The sequence below is a fragment of the Carcharodon carcharias genome, chromosome 17 (assembly GCF_017639515.1).
Source record: "Carcharodon carcharias isolate sCarCar2 chromosome 17, sCarCar2.pri, whole genome shotgun sequence".
NCBI lineage: Eukaryota > Metazoa > Chordata > Chondrichthyes > Lamniformes > Lamnidae > Carcharodon > Carcharodon carcharias.
Window position 1 is genome coordinate 109839223 of NC_054483.1, and position 22404 is coordinate 109861626.

At 39.9% G+C, this 22404-nt stretch overlaps 1 protein-coding gene across 9 annotated transcripts in view; it reads left to right on the plus strand.

Moving 5' to 3' along the window:
- slc25a28 (solute carrier family 25 member 28) overlaps positions 1–22404 on the plus strand; it is a 166776-nt gene that overhangs the window by 27182 nt on the left and 117190 nt on the right. For 7 of the 9 annotated variants that reach the window (XM_041209562.1, XM_041209559.1, XM_041209557.1 and 4 more), the window contains exons 2-3: positions 8979–9207; positions 14927–14983. In XM_041209562.1, the coding sequence (XP_041065496.1) occupies positions 8979–9207; positions 14927–14983 (286 nt within the window). Of the gene's footprint in view, positions 1–8978; positions 9208–9306; positions 9386–14926; positions 14984–18563; positions 18725–22404 lie in introns of all 9 variants that reach the window. The other 2 variants (XR_005945647.1, XM_041209558.1) reach the window with 2 other exon arrangements.

Sequence of the window (22404 nt, forward strand, 5' to 3'; positions counted from 1 at the left end):
TGGAACCAATGTTCTTGCGAGCTGCATAATTGGGGAAGTAGAGAGGGTTTTAAATGAAGTAGTGGGGGCAAGAGTACAAATTTGGGAAGATGTGGGAAATCAGGGTAAAGAAAGGTGGTATTACAGGAAATGAAAAACAGATTTGTATACTCTAGCCCTCCCTGTCATGGCCTATCAGTAAATTAACAAATGAGACTAGAGGTTATAAAAATAAAAAGGTAAAACTAAAGGCTTTTTATCTGAATGCCTAAAACATTCAAAACAAAACAGATGAACTGAGAGTGCACATAGAGATAAGTACGATTTGAAAGCCATTATCGAGACATGGATTGGGACTTGAATATTAAAGGGTATAGGACATTCTGGAGGGACAGGAAGTGAGGAAAAGGTGGAGGTGTGCCTCTGTTAGTTGATGGTATTAGCACAATAGAGAGGGATGACCTAAGTTAAGGAAACCAGGATATGGAAACGATTTGGTTGGAGATGAGAAATGGTAAAGGCAAGAAGTGACTTGTGGGAGTTGTTTTCAGGTCCCCTAACAGTAATCACATGGTAGAATGGAACATAAAGGAAGAAATAATAGCTTGACAGAAAGGCACTGTGATAATCATGGGAGATTTTAATCTAGATATCAAGTGGAAAAATTAGATGGGCAAAGGATGAGGAGTTCATAGATTGGTTTCTGGGATAGTTTCTTAGAACAGCATGTTCTGGAGCCAACCAGAGAGCAGGGTATACGCTACCTGGTATTGTGCAATGAGATGGGATTAATTAATCTCATATTGAAGGCAGCAGCGGCCATAATATGATTAAATTTTACATTAGTTTGAGGGAGAGAGGAGTGGGTCCGAGACTGTGTTCCTAAACTTAAAGAGCAATTATGAGGGCATGAAAGCAGAGCTGGCTGAAGTGAATTGGCAAATTAGGTTAAGGGATAGGTCAATAGAGATGCAATGGTAAACATTTATGGGGATATTGCAGAATACACATTACAACGAGTAAAAAGTCCAAGGGACGGATAAACCATCTTGGTTAACTAGAAAGGTTAAAGACAGTATCAAACATAAAGAAAAAGTTTATAATTAAGCAAAGGTAGGTGGAAGGCCAGAAGATTGGACAGAATATAAGGAACAACAAAGGATGACTAAAATATTAATAAGGAAGGAAAATTTAGAGTATATGAGAGCTAGCCAGAAATATAAAAGAAGTATATAAAATAGTAAGAGTTTCTATAAATATTTAATAAACTTGTTAAAGTAAGCATTGGTCCTGTAGAGAGTGTCAGGAGAATTGATAATGGAGAACAAGGAAAGCACAGATGAATTGAACAGGTATTTTCCATCAGTTTTCACTATGGAGGATACAAGTTACATCCCAGAAGCAACTATAAATTAGGAAATGGGAGAGAGGAACTCAGGAAAATTACAATAACCAGAGAAGTACTACTGAGTAAATTGCTGACAAGTTCCCACGTCCTGATGGACTTCATCCTAGGGTCTAAAAAGAAGTGGCTAGTGTGATAGTTGATGCATTGGTTTTAATCTCCCGAAGCTCCCTAGATTTGAGGCCGGTCCCATTAGATTGGAAGATAGCAAACGTAACTCCATTATTCAAAAAGGGAGAGAGACAATGTGGGAAACTACAGCCAGTTAGCTTATGGGGGAAATATTAAAAACTTTTATTAAATAAGCTATAGCAGGGCACTTGAATAAGCTCAAGGTAATCATGCAGAGTTAACATGGTTTTGTGAAATGGAAATCATGTTTAACCAACTTATTGGAATTCTTTGAGGAAGTAATGTGTTGTGGATAAAGGTGTGTGTACTGTACTTAGATTTCCAGAAGACATTTGATAAGAGTGCCACATCAAAGGTTATTGCGGAAAATAAAAGCTCATGGTTTGGGGGATATATATTGGCATGGATAAAAGATTGGCTGGCTAACAGGAAGCAGAGAGTAAGCATAAAAGGGTCTTTTTCAGGTTAGCCAGATTTAATGAGTGGAATGGTGCTGGGACCTCAACTGTTTACAATTTATATTAATGATTTGGATGAAGGGATGGATGGCATGATTGCCAAATTTGCTGATGAGATAAAGATGGGTAGGAAAGTAAGTTGTGAAGAGGACATAGAGTCATAGAGGTCTATAGCACAGAAAAAGGCCCTTCAGCCCATCGAGTCTGCCCTGGTCAAGCAAGTACCTAACTATTCTAATCCCATTTTCCAGCACTAGGCCCACAGCCTTGTGTGCCATGGCATCACAAGTGCACATCCAAATACTTCTTAAATATTATGAGGGTTTCTGCCTCTACCACCTTTTCAGGCAGTGAGTTCCAGATTCCCACCACTCTCTGGGTGAAAAAATTCTTCCTCACATCCCCTCTAAACGTCCTGCCCCTTACCTTAAATCTATGCCCCTCATAATTTTATAGACCTCAATCATGTCCCCCCTCAATCTCCTCTGCTCCAGGGAAAATAACCCCAGTCTATCCACTCTCTCCTCATAACTAAAACTGCAGCCCAGGCAAAATCCTAGTAAATCTCCTTAGCACTCTCTCTAGTGCAATCACATCCTTCCTATAATGCGGATTCCAGAACTGCACACAATACTCTAGTTGTAGCCTAACCAGAGTTTTATGCAGTTCCAGCATAACCTCCCTGCTCTTGTATTCTATGCCTCGGCTAATAAGGGCAAGTATCCCATATGCCTTCTTAACCACTTTATCTACCTGGCCCTGCTACCTTAAGGGACTGGTGGACATGCACACCAAGGTCCCTCTGATCCTTGGTGCTTCCCAAGGCTTCCCATTCATTGTGTATCCCTGTGCCTTGTTTGTCCTGCTCAAGTGCATCACCTCACACTTATCTGGATTAAATTCCATTTGCCACTGATCAGCCCATCTGACCAGCCCGTCTATATCCTCCTGTAATCTAAGGCTATCCTCCTCAGTATTTACCACTCCACCAATTCTTGTGTCATCCGCGAACTTAGTTATCAACCCTCCTAAGATCAAGTCTAAATCATTTATATATACCACAAGCAGCAAGAGACCCAACACCAATCCCTGTGGAACCCCACTGGGCATGGGCATTCAGTCACAGAAACACCCCTCAACCATCACCCACTGCTTCCTGCCACTCAGCCAATTCTGGATCCAATTTGCCAAATTGCCTTGGATCCCATGGGCTCTTACCATCTTTTATCAGTCTCCCATGCGGGACCTTATCAAAAGCCTGAAGTCCAAGTAGACTACATCAAATGCGTTACTAAGGAGGCTACAAAAAGATATAGGTTAAGTGAGTGGGTGAAGGTCTGGCAAGTGGAGTATAATGTGGGAAACTCTGAAATTGTCCATTTTGGTAGGAAGAATAAAAGAAGAATATTTAAATGGTGAGAGATTGCGGAGCTCAGATCTATAGGGATCTGGGTGTCTTAGTGCATGAATCGCAAAAGGCTAGTATGCAGGTAGAACAAGTAATTAGGAAAGCTAATAGAATGCTATCATCTATTGTGAGGGAAATTGAATACAAAAGTAGGGAGGTTATGCTTCTGTTATACAGAGCACGAGTGAGACCACATCTGGAGTACTGTGTATAGTATTGGTCGCATAATTTAAGGAAGAATGTAAATGCATTGGAAGCAGGTCAGAGAAGGTTTTCCAGACTAATTCCTGGAATGGGCAGGTTGTCTTGTGAGGAAAGGTTGGACAGGCTAGGCTTGTATCTGCTGGAGTTTAGAAGAGTAAGAGGTGACCTGATTGAATCATATAAGATCCTATGAGGACTTGACAAGTTGGATGTGGAGAAAATATTTCCTCTTGTGGGAGAATCTAGAACTAGGGGTCACTGTTTAAAAATAAGGGATTTCCCATTTAATACTGAGATGAGAATTTTTTTCTGAGGGTCGTGATTCTTTGGAACCCTTCCTGAAAAGGCGGTGGAAATAGTCTTTGAATATTTTTAAGGCAGAGGTGGATAGGTTCTTGGTAAGCAAGGGGGTGATAGGTTATCGGAGGTAGTTGGGGATGCATATTTCAGGTTACTATCTGATCCACCATGATCTTATTAAATGGCAGAGCAGTCTCAAGGGGCCGAATGGTCTACTTGCTCTTTGTTCATATGGTATAATTGGCCTGTCGCTCACCAATCATGTCTTCTGTGCTAAGTCCAGGAAGGCCCATTTTTAGTAATATATCAATTATTGGGACTCCTGTGATGTCACTTTTAGACTTTATCTATAAACTCCTGGCTCCCTCCTTTGCTTTATGGGCTCCTGTGACATTCAATCAGCTTCTTCCCCTGTAGCTAAGAAAGCCAGGTACTGGAGGCTGGTGAAAGGTACAAAAAGAGAGGAGCACCACCTTCCTGTCTTCAAGAGACTCCCTCACTCACCAAACTCCAAATTAAGCAGCCTCATGCACCCAGTGCAGCACTTTGTATCCCATCTGGCTGTAGGTTCAAGATTTACTTTTCAGATGAGCAAAAATAAAACTGCCAGCAAAGGGAAGATAATGTGTTGGAGCTGCTGTGAACTTGTCCCACATCCATAGTGCAAATGAAAATTCTCTATTAAAATTGTGGACTGAGTGGAAATTGGAAAAGTTTAATTAGTGACGATTATCTGGCGACTCAGCTAAGATATTTACAGTGCAAACCAAATTAGTGAACTAATTAAGCTTCTAGTTGTTGTTGTGATAAAAGGAAGACATTTTCACTTGAAAAGACAAGGGACAGTTTGATCAACCCAAAATGGATTTGAGCACCAGTTTTATCCAGTTAAACTACTCGCTTTCCAACAGAACTGCATGTTTGGAGTTCCACGTGTCAGCTTGGCTCAGTCCTAGCAGCTGTCAGGTGACAGTTAAAGTTGTAATATTGAAGGTACCTTTTCAGATGAAAGTTAATGGATCTTTGTTGACACTCTGAACTTTGAGGGGAGTGCCACAGGGAAGACCCATGTCCAGCCAGCTATTTTCTATCTGCATGGAGATTTTCCTGATCTCTTTGAGAGAGGCTGTCTGACCTGTCACTGCATGAGTTGGGAATGAGCTCATTCTCTCAATTTATAACTTGGTCCTCAGTCATGTGTCTCACTGACTTGGCAGAGAATGTGAGAGTGGCAGCAGTTGTATTCTCCAAGGATAGATTTGGGTCAAATCCTCTGAACACTTGGTAAGTTTTGTTGTAGTTGGATTCTGTGTCCGAGTTCTCCTGGACCACCGCCTACCTGTATCTAGAAGTCTACTTGGGCCCTACTAAGGATACCTAGCTAATGAAAAGGCTCAGCATCAAAAGTCACAGCTTATCTCAGGATGCTGAACAAGACTGCTGAGGTGGTTATCTTGTAGGGGTTGACCGGTCATAATCCAACTGATGGCTGCTTTGCTGTAATCAGCTTGATCCCTTCCTCTGAGTTGATCACCCAGATTCAGTGCAAGAGCATTCTGGGGCATGGGGCAAGTTGGGTGGAAGGAAAGAAAGCATTGGGCTTCTGCAGCTTGAGTCTCCAGCTTAGGGAAGGGTGGTTGGGTCCTTTTGTTCCTTCATACCCAGACCGGGACTTTCTCCCTTCAGACCCTGTGATAGCAAGGCGGAGGAGTTGGGGAGTGGCGGTAGCAGGGCGGAGGATCCTCCAAAGTGGCGTGCATGCCTGATGACAGGCAGTTTCTTTTTTGGCAAGACATTGCAGATGCTACCTACCTTTTGTTGAAGCCTAATCGGAATCCAAGAAGTAGCAACCAGCCTGGTGGAGTAGTGAATATTTGGCTGTGAAGTTAGTTTGTGATGTACTGGATGGTGGCAGAGTGGGTTCAATGTGGCCAGTTGTTTTGTTGACTGGATATCCTGTTGCTGCATGCAGTCTGCTACCCAAACCATCCAGGCGTTAAAAATTGCATTTGATTGCAGCCTCTGTAAATGGGGCACTTGTAGTGCTGTTGCCTGTTTGGTTACATTGGGGCAACTTGTCACTTGTATCAACCTAATTAAAATATGCAAGTAGTTTACAGCCAATTAATTACTTTTGAAGTGTGCTAATAGTTATGTAGCTAAGTGAATATATAAATTTTGTAAAAATACAGTTTTGGTGGTGTTGGTTGAGGTATAAATGTTGACTGGGAGAATTCCTTCACTCTTAATGAAATGGTGCCAGGCTAATTTTATGTTAATCTGAAAGGTACCTTCAGTATTACACTGAAGTCAGCCTTAGCTGTCACCTGACAGCTGCTAGGATTGAGCCAAGCTGACACGTGGAACTCCAAACGTGCAGTTATGTTGGAAAGTATTAAAGGGAGTAGTTTAGCTAGATAAAACTGGTGCTTGAATCCATTTTGGGTTGATCAAACTGTCCCTTGTCTTTTCATGTGAAAATGTTTTCCAGTGTCCTTTTATCACAACAGCAACTAGAGGTTTAAATAATTTGGTTTGTACTGTGAATGTAACTGCCTTAGCTGAATCATCAGATAATCGTCACTGAACATCAAATATTGGCAAAAAGATGATCCTGACTCCTCTTTGGGCTTCAGTTGCACCATTTGGTGTGAACAAAAAGTGAAGGCAGAAGCAGAAAACCTGACCATGAATAACAGAAGGCTCTTGCTCCTCTTGGGTCTTGTACAAGATTGCAATAGTGTTTGTAAAAAATGGACTGTGCAAGCTATTGCATAAAAATATGCAGTTTTGGTAATGGGGAGAAAGATTTCAATGGCCTTTTGCTGGCGAAATTGGAATCCCAGTTGATTTAACGTCCTGTCTTGTACATGAGGTTTGCTGCCTCTAACCACAGAAAAACAAAACTCTGAATTTATAACAGATGTTACTAGTAATTCTCTATTATAAAAGATCTTTTAAAAGAATCAAGTGCCTTATTGTTCATGGGTTTTGTGGATTCTTGTTGACTGATGCTGTTTGTTATCCACTTTAACCAACTCCTTTTTCACCAAAAAAGCAAATATATAAAAGCTTTGATGTTTGATTCATGGGAGCTGAGTAGAGCTGTTGTTTGGGGGTTGGGTGAGGGTAAAGAGGTAAGTTGCTGACCTGAGATTTTGATTTTACATTAATGCAGTACCATTTCTGAATCAGTCTCATCAAAAGTAAGCTGGAACTATGTTTTGTAGCTTAATGTGAAGTGTATTTTTCTGGTGAGTGTGCCTACTGGATATTATACGAAGGATGTGATTAAATCCATCATTTCAGCGTCATTTTATAAGGGTAACTTTTGCAAATATTAATGTGGCACTCGAAGTTTCAGCTAAGGCCTGGGCTTCGACTAATCACAAACCCAAAATTATTTCAGTAAGACTAACAGTAAGGGAACTACAATTGCTGCCTGTGCTCCAAGATGAGGATGAGGATAAATTAGCCAATGTTGTCACTTCTGATTCTTATCCATTGCCTGCTGTTTGAAAGGCAAGAGTTAGAACGTTGGATGATGATGAAATTTTCCCTCCTTTCTCTTTTACACCTTCCTGGGCTGCATTGGTCTCATGTTCTCCTGAAGAACATGCCAGGTTTACATGTGTAGGTTTACATGAAAAATGGCCTTTTAATTCAGATAAGAGAACTAGTGTGGAAACAATTGATCAAAATCAGCACCACCCCAGTAGCCAGGATTAAGAAAGCTTTTAAGAATCTCGTGCAGAAAACTAGCATGTCAGTCTTCTCTTGTACGTGACTGTTTAAGACCTTGAGTAATTATCACTTACTTGGCAGGCATGAGACATCTGATTACTAAGGAATCCAATGTTTTTACTTTTTCCTGTGGAAAATACTGCATTTCCAATTTGAATATTCACGTAAGGAAAATAAAATATTGAATTTATATAACACCTTTCATAACTGCTGGATTCTCAAAGTGCTTTACAGCCAAAGAAGTACTTTTTGAAGTGTAGTCATGGTTGTAATGTAGCATCATGCTATGAATATTATATAATAAATTTTCCAGTGATGATTAACTATTTGCACAAATAGTCATTGAAAAGATTTGCCTCTATCCACTGAGTAAATTTCGAGAAGTTAATGACAACTGGGTTTCACTCGGATGTACTAGATATATATTCCTCATTGTAAACTGGATAACCTCCGGAAAGATGCATTTTGTAAAGGACAATGGGGTAGATAGCCTAACCCCACCATTTGAAATATCAAATTACATTTCCATATAGGTCTTTATGAAATGTTACCCTTGTTGAGACCTCAAGACTGCATTATTTTTAAATGATATTCAGTAACCTTTGAATTGAGCTGCTTTATTTTCCAGTGAGCTAAACTAAAATAAATTGCTTTTAAAACTGCCCTTTAAAGGTTTAGGGGAAAAATAACTAGATTAAATTACTATAAATAGAAACAGATGATCCTAGAAATACTAAGCAGGTCAGGCAGCATCCATGGAGGCAGCAAATGTTTAATGTTGCAGGTTGATGACCTATGACCTAGTCTGATGAACTCTTGTTTCCCTCCCTAGTTGCTACCTGACCTGAGTGTTTAGTGTTTTCTGTTTTTTATTTCAAATTTCCAGCATCTGCAGTATTTGTTTGTTTTAGACTAAATCACTGTTAAGTCTGAAACACGCAACATATGTTTCATGAATAACATGAATAGATTATTAAAATACTACTTTACTTTTTAGTGTTTATGCCAAAGGTGTACACTTTTAAAACTTTAATTTATCTTTTTAGTGGGCTTGGAGAGCAAAAGAAAATTGCACAGAATTTATAGTAGGCTCCAACAGAACCCAGAAGAATGGCCAAGCCACTTTCTTCAAAGGTTATTGTGGGATTTAGGAACAATATATTTTTCCCAAGCCTGAATTGTTCAGAAGCCAATTGTATTCTACTTATTGAGTCAGATTAGTAATTGGACCTGATGCTTAGTTGTATTTCTGCTGGAGCTCCATTTTTAAGGAGTGTTTGCTGTAGTTCGCAAATAGGTGTTAGTTTTCACAGTTGTTTTAAATATCTATCTTGTTCTTTGATTTCAGACGCGAATGCAGAGCCTGCAGCCAGACCCTGCTGCCCGGTACAGGAATGTAATGGATGCCTTGAAGAGGATTGTTCGCACCGAAGGATTTTGGAGGCCAATGAGGGGTTTAAATGTGACTGCCACTGGTGCTGGGCCGGCACATGCCCTCTACTTTGCGTGCTATGAAAAAATTAAAAAGACACTGAGTGATACCATTCATCCGGGTGGCAATAGTCACATAGCTAATGGTATTAATTACTACTTCAGTGATTCTTCTTCAGTTAAGCACCCTTATGCCCCTTCTTCCCGTTTGTTTCTTTCATGTAATCTCTTAATGCTCTGTGCAGGTGCCTTGACCAGAATGTTCACCTAATGCTGAAAACTACTTGTGCTGTCCTGGTTTTAAATCTACTAATCTGCCTTCCTGTAAGCATGTTAGTCTTTTTCTAGCCTTGATTTTTTTTTTAGTTCATTGCTGTGATGTAACTTAGTTTTGCACGTTTTGATTCTGAATAGAGAATACATGTTGGGTCCTATTAGATTGGGTAAACCCAGATAAATATAGCACACCTTTGATACTGTGCTGTCTGGGATACTACTTTAACACATCATAATTTTGTGTCTTTTGTTCACCATGGGTATAAACAGCAAGACTTCAAGCTATTAAATGCGAATAAATACAAGAAAGCCCGTGTACATGTGGCCATGACATGCTGGAAACATGTTGCCTGCCAACAGCTCGAAGAATGATATAATTTATATGGATATTTTCACTGGCTGAACAATCTGGCCCAAAGTGCAAAATGTCTGTTTTTAAAGAAAGGGGAAAAAAACGAGTTTGCAATGTTGTGAAACTCACTGGTGCTTGTGATTGAGTTGAATATCATTGATGTATTTAAGGGACTAGATAAGTACATAAGGGAAGAGAAAGATATGTTGGGGTGAGATGAAGTGAGGTGGGAGGAGGCTTGTGGAGCACAAATTAGGCCAAGTGGCCTTTTTCTATGCTGTAAATTCTAAGATGCTTTCAGTGAAATTAATTGATATTGTAGCTCAGTTCATCTCAGTTCATACTAAACATTTATGGAAACTATATTCTTCACAATATAGTACAGCTTTTGACACTTCCAAATATTCATTATTCTTGGTAAAATCAAGTTTTTTAATAATTAAAAATGGGTTACAGTAGCAACATAAGTACACATTGAATTTTCCAACAGACTTTATTGCAGGTTTATTACCTTTCGTGACTTAGCTTTTCTGTTCAACGTATAGTATACTTTAATAGCAAGTAACACCCAAATTCCATCTTTGGGGTAGAAATTCAAAAGTTGAATGTTTCTTCCTTTCTCATCTGTAGGTGGTGCAGATTTGACTTATTAACTTGCTTTTAATGACAGTTAGTTTGAGGATGAGTTCTCTTGTACCACTATTTTATACACCCCTGTCCCATCTGTGCCTTAACTTACAACTGTTATATCACTAAAACCTGGTTCTTTATGACCTGGACTTTACTACCTGTTTATGCTGAATCATTTGTATTCTACCTTTATTTTGTTTAATCAGAACTATTTTTGCTAAATACAAATATTACTTCCAGAACTTTAATCATTCCGGTTCCAATCTACACATACCTTACCACTTGAACTTCTCTCATGAACTTCTCCCCCTCTCAACATTCCTTCGGCTGTAAAGCATTATTCATTTTTCTTCCTATTCCCTGGGTGTCCAAGTATGCTTTTTGTGGAACAGATAAAGTTCTGCAGGTCTTATTTTACCCACAAACCATGCTCCATCTAGTGGTGCATCTTTCAAAAGAGAATTGTCCTTTTTTCAAAAAATGTATTTTGGAGATTGAAGTTTTAGTATTGAGCTTAGCATGGTGCTTGATTTGAGTTTCTGCACTGTTCATTTAGCTGGGCTGTGTTCCCTTGATGTTTGCTTCCCAATGAGTCAAGTGTGATGTTGCCCTAAGTAACTCGTACACTCATACATTTATTTCTTTACTTCTCCTCTGTCTCCACAACGCCCCCTCTCCACCAAGCACAGTACTGTATAGAAGTTTCAATTTTAAACTTGTTTTGGTGGTGGGGTAGAGGTTTTGGGAACAGAGCCTGTATGTAAATTGTGAGTTGGTACAAAACAACTATTGGATGTATCATCCAAAGGATAACATTTCCCTGGTTTTCTCATTGCTTTCCTGTCTGCAATCTTGCTGGCTATATTTTCTAAATTTCCCAGCTAAAATGTCATGATGATTCTCTTCAGCCAAGTACTGCCTGTGTCTTTGAGTGGTTGAATTACTTGCTAATGCCATTGCTGAAGAATCTGCAGTAACTTGCAAGTTTTAAAGTGGGAGGAGCAAATAAATCATGTAGCATTTGAAGTTTTATAATTTAGTATGTTTTGCATAAATACATGGTTAGTGTTTTTCTTAAGAGCTGGTAACTGTCATTTTGGCATTTTTTATCCAGCTACACACTGTTCTCCATCCCTCCCTCTTGTCCCTTGTGCCTATTTAATTTTTCAGGTTACATAATGTTTGGTAAGTAAAACACTGGTATGTTTTTTCCCTTTTTGGTTCGTGATTTTTAACTTGTTGACCAATAATTAACTGAAGAGTCTTCCCCAAAAAGTGCTAATTAGGAAGGGCTGCACTATATGTTTACACATACTATGACATTGGACATCTGATCATGTCTTAATGTCATTTTTAGATTCTTATTTTCTTGCTGGTTTACTGGAAGAAACAATTATGCATTGACATATTTTAAAAAAGACTTGAAGTCAGCAAGATCTTTCAGCTCAGCACATCATATGGCTTCTATGGCTGCTGAAGTTGTAGCAGTTTTTTTTTTTGTTGCAATGCACTTATAAGCCAGGAGCTATTGATAGTGCCCAGAACCAGTTGCACTTGTGAACCATGAACAACTGTTGGAGAGTGAATCCTCCTGGTTAGAATCAGACTTGGGGAAAGAGAGATTCTAGAGTTGAGCAGTGTATTGATGCACTACAATGGTTGGCCATCAAGCTTCGCTACTTTGGGGTTAGGCAACATTTATTTGAAAATGTTGCAAATCTGAATAAAAGATTGCTCTATCAGTGTTTTGTTCTTCCATCAATTCCTGACTGCTGTTATGCAATCCCATGGGTTCTGGCTATCCTCACGCAAAATCTCACATGATCATTATTCATTTAGAACCCAACCAGTTCATGTTCTCACTTGGTGGACGTGCCCAACAGGGGGCTAGTTAATGATCAGGAGTTGGAACTTTTTTCCTCCCCACCACCCCCCCCCCCGCTAAAATATTCCCCTTTTACCCTCCTGTTTACCCGCCCCCTTCAGCAACAACACGCACACGCGATGGTATAGTGGTATTGTCGCTGGACTAGGAACTCAGAGACCCTGGACATAGCTGTTAGGCTGGGTCTGCGGCAGGTGGTGAGGGAAAAACATAGTTGACCACATCCTCTCTGACCTGTCTGCCGCAGATGCCTCTGTCCATGACAGTATTGGTTGGAGTGACCACCACACAGTCATTGTCGACATAAGTCCTGCCTTCACATTGAGGATGCCCTCCATCGTGTTGGGTGCCACTACCACCATGCTCAATGGGATAGATTTCGAACAGATCTAGCAACTCAAGACTGAGCATCCATGAGGCACTGTGGGCCATCAGCAGCAGCAGAATTGGACGCAAATACAATCTGTAACCTCGTAGCCAGGCATATCCCCCACTGCACCATTACCATCAAGCCAGGGGATCAACCCAGGTTCAATGAAAAGTGCAGGAGGGCATGCCAGGAGCAGCACCAAGCACACCTAAAAATGAGGTGTCAACCTGGTGAAGCTATAACACAGGACTACTTGCATGCCAAGTAGCAAGCGATAGATAGAGCTAAGCGATCACAACCAACAGATCAGATCTAAGCCACATCCAGTTGTGAATGGTGGTGGACAATTAAACAAGTCCTCAGAGGATGCGGTTCCACAAATATCCCCATCCTCAATGATGGAAGAGCCCAGCACATCAGTGCAAAAGATAAGGCTGAAGCATTGGCAGCAGTCTTCAGCCAGAAGTGCCGAGTGAATGATCCATCTTGGCCTCCTCTGGAGGTCCCCAGCATCACAGATGCCAGTCTTCAGCCAATTCGATTCACTCCATTTGATATCAAGAAACAGCTGAAGGCACTGGTTACTGCAAAGGCTATGGGCCCTGACAATATTCCGGCAGTAGTACTGAAGGCTTGTGCTCCAGAACATGCTGTGGCCCTGGCCAAGATGTTTCAGTACAGTTACAACACTGACATCCACCTGGCTATGTGGAAAATTGCTCAGGTATGTCTTGTGTATACACAGCAGGACAAATCCAACCCGGCCAATTACTGCCCCATCAGTCTATTCTCGATTTTCAGTAAACTAATGGAAGGGGGTCATCAACAATGCTATGAAGTGGCACTTGCTTAGCAATAATCTGCTCACTGATTCCCAGTTTGGGTTCCTCCAGGGCCACTCAGCTTCTGACCTCATTACAGCCTTGGTTCAAACATGGACAAAAGAGCTGAACTCCAGAGGTGAGGTGAGAGTGACTGCCCTTGACATCAAGGCAGCATTTGACCAAGTGTGGTATCGAGGAGCCCTATCAAAACTGGAGTCAATGGGGATCAGGGAAAACTGCTGGTTGGAGTCATACTTAGTACAAAGGAAAATGGTAGCTGTTGTTGGAGGTCAGACCTCTCAGCTCCAGGGCATCACTGCAGGAGTTCCTCAGGGTAGCATGCTAGGCCCAACCATCTTAGCTGCTTCATCAATGACCTTCCTTCCATCATAAGATCAGAAGTGGGGATGCTTGCTGATGATTGCACAATGTTCACCATTCGTGACTCTTCAGATACTGAAGCAGTCCCTGTCCAAATGCACCAAAACCTGGACAATATCCAGATTTGGGCTGACAAGTGGCAAGTAACATTCGCACCACACGAGTGTCAGACAATGACCATCTCCAACAAGAGAGAATCCAACCATTGCCGCTTGATGTTCAGTGGCATTACCGTCACTATCGACAACTTGGGGGTTACAATTGACCAGAAACTTAATTGGATTAGTCATATAAATACTGTGGCTACAAGAGCAGGTCAGCGGCTAGGATCCTGTGATGAGTAACCCACCTCCTGACTCCCCAAAGCCTGTTCATTGTCTACAAGGCACAAGTCAGGAGTGTGCTGAAATACTCCTCACTTGCCTGGGTAAGTGCAGCTCCACAACACTGAAAAAGCTGGACACCGTCCAGAGCAAAGCAGCAGCTTGATTGGCAGCACATCCACAAATATTCATTCCACCACCGACGTGCAATAGCAGTGTGTACCATGTCTACAAGATGCACTGTTCTCTTCTTCTCAGTAGGATACTCTACAGAAATTAGATGTGTGTCTTAGCAGGAGAGAGAGAAATTGGCACCATCTTGCCTGAATTGCTCTTCCTGTAGTGTGTGGGGAAGTTCACTCTGAGCAAGGTGTTAAAGACTAGGGGAAATAATTAAATATGAGTTGAATATTGAAGATGATGAATTGGCTTTCTGGGCTTTGTAGACACAGTGGTCGCTATGGATTAAAATTAACCAAATGTCTCTTCCGCACAACCCCCCCCCCCCCAATAACCCACCTACCTATTTTCCTCTACTAAGCTGGATGTGTGGATGAGGCAACTGCTCACCAATATGTTTGTGAACAGCTCTTTAACAAATGGATGCCAGAAGGGAAATGGTTGGATTTAATGCGTCCAATTGGTGATTTAAAATAGTAACAATTCTGCATTGAAGTGTGATTGCTCTGCACCGGGGATCCTTGCACTTGATTGTGGTTGGTGCTGTAATGTTAAGATTCTTGACTTGGGATAAAGTTTCCCCAGTAGCATTGGTAGCTCTGGGTGACCTTCACCCATACTCACATGTGGAGTTTCTTTTGCAGGTGCAGCAGGATGTGTGGCGACTTTATTTCATGATGCGGCCATGAACCCTGCTGAAGGTAATGTTAACAAGGTTAAAAAATCTAACTGAAAGAGTTGACTATTTTTCTACTCTTGCTTTTGACTTAAATGTGTTGCAGTACATTTGATTGTAAAAAAAGAACCATTTTGTTTCTGCACATTTCAAAATCTACAAATGCAGCCTTGGAACGAATAAGTGGAGAGATTGCAGTCTATTGTTTCTGAGTGCAAAGTGTGGAACGATAGGTGCCAAATAAATGTACACAGGTCCAGATGCAATTCTTGATCATAATATCAATAGGAGGCTATTTGTTTCATCATGCATGTGCTATTTCTATACTAGAGCTACCTATTTTTGTCCAATTTTCCTGCTTTTTCATAACTCTTGTCAGGTGTGGCTCAGTTGGTAGCATTCTTGCCTGAGTTAGGTTGTGGGTTCAAGTCCGATTTGAGTGCAAATATCAAAGCTGGTGCTCCAGTGCAGTACTGAGTAAGTGTTGCGCTATTGGAAGTGTCATCTTTTGAATGAGACGTTAAACTGAGGTGTCTGCTTCCTCAGGTGTATGTAAAAATCGTGTGGCACCATTCAAAGAATAGTGGTGTTCCCCCCGGTGTCCTGACCAATGTTTATCCCTCAACTAAAATCACTAAAACCAATTATCTGGTTGTCATCGCATTGCTTTTTGTGGGAGCTTGCTGTGCATAAAAAATTGGCTGTTGATTTCCTAAGCTATACCAAAGTACTTGGTTGTAAAGTGCTTTGAAAAGTCATGATAGACTTTATTTTTCTTTAATCAATTAATTAATTCCTTCGTAAATTGTCTTACTTAACAAAATGAGGCTACTTTTATCATGTGATTTCCTTAATTTAATACATCTTTAAAAATTCATTTACGGGATGTTGGCATCGCTGACTAAGCCAGCATTTATTGCCCATCCCTAATTGCCCTTGAGAAGGTGGTGGTGAGCTGCTGCCTTGAATTGTTGCAGTCCCTGTGGTATAGGTACACCCACAGTGCTGTTAGGGAGGGAGATCCAGGATTTTAACCCAAAGCAGCACTGCTTAATAATGGGCTCGTTCTTCAATGTGAGAGCTGACTTAATTGATGCAACTTAAACTAAAGATAACCTGCACTGATAATCTAATAATTGGTTTTGTATTTTGGCCCACTAACACCATTCAGATCCGCACCTCTGTCATTGTACTCATTGTTTAAAGCAAAAGTATTTAAAAAGAGGAAATCAGAATGCGTTCAGTACAGGACTAGTAACTGATTTTTAGAAGAATTTAGATTTTGAGGTCCTGTTCTTTAATTGTAAGAGTTTTCAAAAACCATACGAGGGGTGTCTGGAACATTGGTCTTCCTCAGGTCTTGGCAGCAATAAAGGTAAATTATGTTTTTTTTGATTTTCCACCTAATCTTAAATGCATACAGTATCTGCTGCTTTCTACCACCATCCTACCCCCTCATTTTACACTTCGAAAATGCTGCTCAGAGATTGGATCTAATAGCGATATTAGTCTAAGGTTCTCTTTAAATTATGCTTCATACTACCAACCCCTTTTCCATCTGAACATTAAAGGTTGTGGGTAACTTGCTCCCAGGCTTCCTCCAGTAAGGTTCAGACCTGGCTTACGTGAAATGTATTGCTATATCCTGCAACTCAGATTATTTTTTTTTGTCTTTGCCTCTCTTGGGTGGGTGGGACTATGTAGCCTACAGTCTCTGCATCACCTATTTTGGTTAACATCTCAACAGATTAACCCTTCCTTTGATCATTCTCTGGCATCGTACTTTATTGCTCCAGTACTCTGCTATTGTGAATTCATGTCACTTCTGGAATTTTTGAGCCTCCTTGATCACATTTTACACACACTTCTAGTTTTTGCAGTGCAGACCATTTAAACACAGCACTATTTTAAAAGTATGCAGGATTAGGGATACCCCAGAACAAAAATAACACTGCTTTTTGAATTTTTACTCCATTGTTTGAATCGAAAAAGTTTGAGATTTCACTGAATTATTTATAATGTCCTCTTATGTACTGCAGGCAATATTAAAATTACAAAAGCAGGTCTGCGTCATGTAACTAAAGTTTCCTTTTCGACAATCTTTATTTAGCTATCTTAAGCATAGTGGAGGTACAACTATTGTTAAATTGCATGTGTGTTTGATGATTCTAATTGGCTATTTTTGACCAGTATTTAACTTGCAAGCTGAGATAGCTCCAAGTCTGGATATGAAGCCTGTGCTTTTGTGGCAAAAAGGCATTTTGCTCTCCCTCCTGCCTACCATGAGTTAATAGATTTTGGTAAATTTTAACTTGTAACTAGAGCAGTATTTGTAGGAGGAAAGGGCTTGACTAGTGGTATTTTTCAGATCCTGTAACTCCTACGACACACACATTTGAGTTTTTTTTGAAAGTCTTGGATGTTGGCAGCTACGATATTTCTGCCAAGGAATGAGCCTTACTGGATAACATTTCTGTTTGTACGTTATATGTTTGCAGAAAGTTAAAGCAGGCTTTGTGCAAACCTTGTAATCACATTTATGCTCATTCAGAAATGGAGTTGATGTCTCTGCCAATTTGGGGAGTACATGTAAAGGCTTAGGAGAAGTTGACCATCAGCCTCTAAACTGGAAAGTAATACGAAGTGCGTAGCAATTAAATTGGTAACTTTCTGCGGGTGAGGCAGATCATACAGATGCATTGTTACAGTTTGCCTGCCTGCCAAGTTGTACTCGCTCTCTAATTTGTTTTTGAAATGTTAAGCTGACTCAACCCAAATTGACAAATGATTCATTCTGGGACAGTCTAGGTAGTGGATTTTTCTATGTCTGCAGCTTGTCTGTCTGGCCTTCGTTGATGCACTCATTCTCTGCAGTTGTTGCTCCATCTAGAGGCGTAGGCACAAAGTGATAATTTGTCTGATGTGGGCTGATTGATGCATTCCAACAACCAGCACTTGTGGCTCGATTGCAATGATTTCAGCGTGAACAGCTTGCTGGATTGTAGTCTTGAGTTTTTTTTTAAATTACAAGTGTTCTCTAAAATTCAATGTATAGATTTACCTGGAATGCAAATGATAAAAAGGTAAATGATCAGGTGCCCAAATGGCAGTGGGAATTGGTGTTGAATGACAAGTTGCAGAAGGTTACAGAAAGCTCGCTTTAAAAAGTAAACAGTTTGTGTTTTTAATAGTTTAATTAGTGTCACCTTGTGAAGGGAATGTGCAGCTGGGGAAGGCATGGTTGTAAATATGAAGGCACTTGAACCTCTGGATGCAGAGTGGGGAAAGGCAGGTTCTTGGGATCTTGCAGGTGCATTGGGTGCTGATAAGTCACCTGAGATCTACATGTCTTTCTTTGTCATTCAATGTTTACGTCCGTCACTTATTTCCTGAAAATAACAGCTTTTTCTCCAAAGATTTGCCAGCAGCATTCTGCTCAGTATGTAAACAAAGCACATTGCAGCTGCTGTGTTTCAAATGGTGAATACCATTAATGACTTCTCAGCTGCATGCGTTGCTTTTAATTTCTCTGCTGTTTTTTAATCCTTTTTTCTCTCTATCTTCCCCCACCCCTCCCCAACCATCAATTCTCGACTTTCCTGAAGGTGTTGACTACATGTTGGGGAATTGTGGCCTTCCTCCAGTATCTTGTCCAAGTGACCATTCTTTATATAGGAGCCTAGATATTCGTGCTAATGGGCTATTCAACTGTGGAGGGCAACACAATTGTGTCCTACCCCAGTGTCCATCCATGTGCTTGCCAGAGGTAAATAAACAATGATTTAGAGCGGGAACTTGTCTAATTCTTTCTTCTACCCTACCTCTTCATTCTCTTCCTCCCCAACTTTCTAAGTTATGAACATATCTTCAGACAGTGTAAGTAAATATGGTATCAAGTTTTCTTCAGTTCCTGACTTCATTGAGTGTAGATATAACCCAAAAATGTCTGCAGTTCTAATACTGATAGTAACGTTTTGTGATCCTCCCATCTAGTTACTGGATTACATTGTATTTGATCCTCAAATTAAAATTCCTATTGCATGAAGCTCTTTATTTATTATAACTGACTTGCTCCACTGACTGGATTCAGAATGCTTTCTGTCTTGACATTTGAACCTTTAATTCCTCTTCTCGAAAGTTCTCTCTCATGTTGGGATGTGTTTCACAAGCACTTTTCTTTTACTTCACTCGTTGCACTTGATGATGTACAAGTCTGGACAGTGAATGTGGCCTTGTTATTCATGGGACTCCACAGCAGGCATCATCATCAAATTCTCACCCCATGGAGCAGACACATGTATATAAACACACAATTTCCAGAATAACGATTTGGAGTGGGAATCTTGACTTAAACTCCCTTGAACCCTGACCAGTTGTCCCAGCCATTTCACTCTTTTAAATAAAAATGTGCAGAGGTTGAAGCAGAATGCCTGATCTTGGCATTGAACAGCAATACTATTGTCAGGGTATTATGGTTTGAGGTTTGCTATGTAAAAGGCAGGTGTTGCGATCTTTGCATAATATGTCTTGCGTGTAAGCAAACTACTATCTCAAATTTGTGCAGTATACTTGAAGCAATAGTTTGCAGTCTCTTCATCTGACAAGCTTAAGCTGACTCCTCATATAGGCATGCCAAAACGCTTGTATAATGTTCATAAATCACACCCATTTGAAAATCAAGTGTGTGGGTGCAGTTTTAGATTGCTTTCAAACCGTAGTGTATAAAAATATTTTTTGTGCGAAATGTTTTTTGTTTGCCATCTGAAACTGTGTTGGCATGCTTTTTGAAATCTCATCCAAGACATCTAGGCACAAAACAGTAAGTCCTTTAAAACCATAAAGTGGTCGCTGCATTTATTGTCCTAACCATAGAGTTCGTGTGTGTTGAGCCGAATAAAGATTAGTGGTTTATTCTGAGGATTTGAGGTAAATCATTTGACACCTCAAAACATTACATGTTTAAAGTTTTTTTTGAGTGCTGAATTTCTTTATAAATCTTGTAGAGAAACTTTGTTCTAATCTGACAACTTTTTTCTGGCTGAACTCTTCTCAGATTTTTTAATTAATTTTTCAAAATAACTAAATATTTGAAGTACCTTAATGTGGTGTTTCCACAAAAAAACTTCTGACTTGATTCCAAACTTTTCTTCAAAGGAAAAAAATTGAGAATGAAAATAATTGGCTTTGGAGCATCTACTGAATAATGTTTTGTAGATAGTGGTTGGTTATCCATCAGCAGTCCATTGTGACACAGCTGGGGGCTGGTTAATGGACTCGTATACTTCTGTCTGCAGAGTGCAGGAGCCATTCAAACACTATCCAAAATTATTTAACAGGAAAATGAATCCACCATTGGCAACTGTACCTTCAGCTGCCTAGGCCCTGAACTCGAATTCTCTCCCTACATCTGTGTCCCAATCTCTCTCCATTCCTTTTAAGATATTACTTTAAAACTGCTCCTTTGGCCAAACTTTTCATCATGTGGCTTGATATCTCCATATGTGAAATGGTGTCAAATTTATTTCCATAATGACCCTGTAAAGTGCCTTGGGACGTTTTATTACATTAAAGGTGCTTTATAAATGTTATTTTGAAATGTTTATAACTTGACTGCTTTGGAAGTGCTGCAACTTTTAAAATAACTTCTTCCAGCTGGAACTTTGCATTTTAAAACAAAATCTCATAATGGCTTAGCTTAACGAAGCAGGATTGTAGCAAAATCAATCTGCTTTTTGCTGTAAGATGTTTGTTCACAAATGTGGACAGGGCCAAGGATTGGGCTCGGTTGGGATACCCAAGGTGAAATAGCTTACTGAAAATGTTGAGGGTCACAAATGGATAAATAGCCATTTGGAAGCAGTATTTGTAGGCTCCTGATATCCATGGAACTGGACCACATGGCCAGCATTCCATTGTGATACATAGCAGTGTTATAATTTCAACTACATGTTGTATGTTCGTCAAATTTAACTTTTAAATTTATAGATCCCTGTGCACTCTATATTTGCACTAGCTGCTGAATAAGTTACTAAATGGATTAATTTAAACTACAGATGAATAATTGCCCCCTTTTTTAAATTCTGTAACTACTTTCTTGCTATTGGGGTTGGAGCTAAAAAGCAATTTGCAAATGCCCAAGAGTTTATTTTAAGGATTTGAGTTTATACTTTTACAGGGATTTGAAAGCTGCACTGAGCACTGCTGTCTTTCTCCAGCAGTCCTCACTGCCTTTCAGTTTAATAGTTGCTAAATCTCAATGATTCTTGTTGCATCACAGCTTTTTTTTTTAAAATTTAGGATTGTATTTCTTAGAACTATTGAGTGCATGGAGAAGGGCTGGGTTTGAAATGTTAGTTGCAGCGGTAATCTTTGCCAATCGCTGGCACCTTGTATCTGTAATGTTTTGTTGGATTAATTACAGAAATACTTGAGGGCATCTTTCCCATTTTCTGCTTTCTCCCTTTTAAATCCATAGGGCTGCTCTGCCTTGAGCCTCTTGTCAAAAATGGGCTAGTACATTTGCATCTTTTCTACACTCTCTACTTATTAGCTCGTTCTTACGAGCATTTTTTTGACACATTCAGTAGTGAATGTACATAATCTTTTTTACTTGGTTCAATTTGACCTTGTGTTTCTCTATTTTAAAGCTATATTTTAAATATGGCCTTGTTTGTAGGCCGCCAATAACAGAATTGGGCAGTTTTTCCTCTTTGGTACTATATTACTGGAAGCTTTACCTGTCAGCATTTTATGAATTAGAAAGTTTCTTACACTGCACTTTGAATTTTCACCTAGGCTTCAGAGAGAATTTCTAGTGTATTGGGTAGGATCAGAGTGAAAATTAGGTGAGTAGTGGGCAAATAACAGGCTTAAGATGTCAAAACCTATTGATGTAAAGGAGGTAGGGGAAGTTGAGGTCAATAAGAATTTTTGATTTGATTTCAATGTGGCGAGAAGAGCAAGTGTACAAGGAGTATTTGCAGTTTTTGAGGGAAAGGATGAGCACATTGAGAATATGACAATGTGAAACCAGTTTAAGAGTAGTATGAGTTTTAACCCATGATAAAACATTTTCATTCTTTCTGTTCCTGCCCAGCTGATCGTGGGAAATTATACTTAAAACCATGACTGATTGTCAAATACGGTTTGTTTTTAATGCAGCTTGGTTTCAGAATTCAAATGATAATTGATGCTAGGGCAATTTAACCAAATCCAAGACTTTTTTTTTGTTAGCCTTGGGTATTAAGGGAATATTAGGCAAAGGCATGTATATGGATTTGGTCATGGATTAGCCTTGCTTTGATTGAATGGTGGAACAGGCTCAAGGGGTTAAATGGCATAGTTTTGTATTCATAATTTTTAAGAGGATCTTTAATATATAGTCATTGTGCACTGAATTAGCTTTGCACGTTTGAAGTTTATATTATGCATTTCAGAGTAACAGTT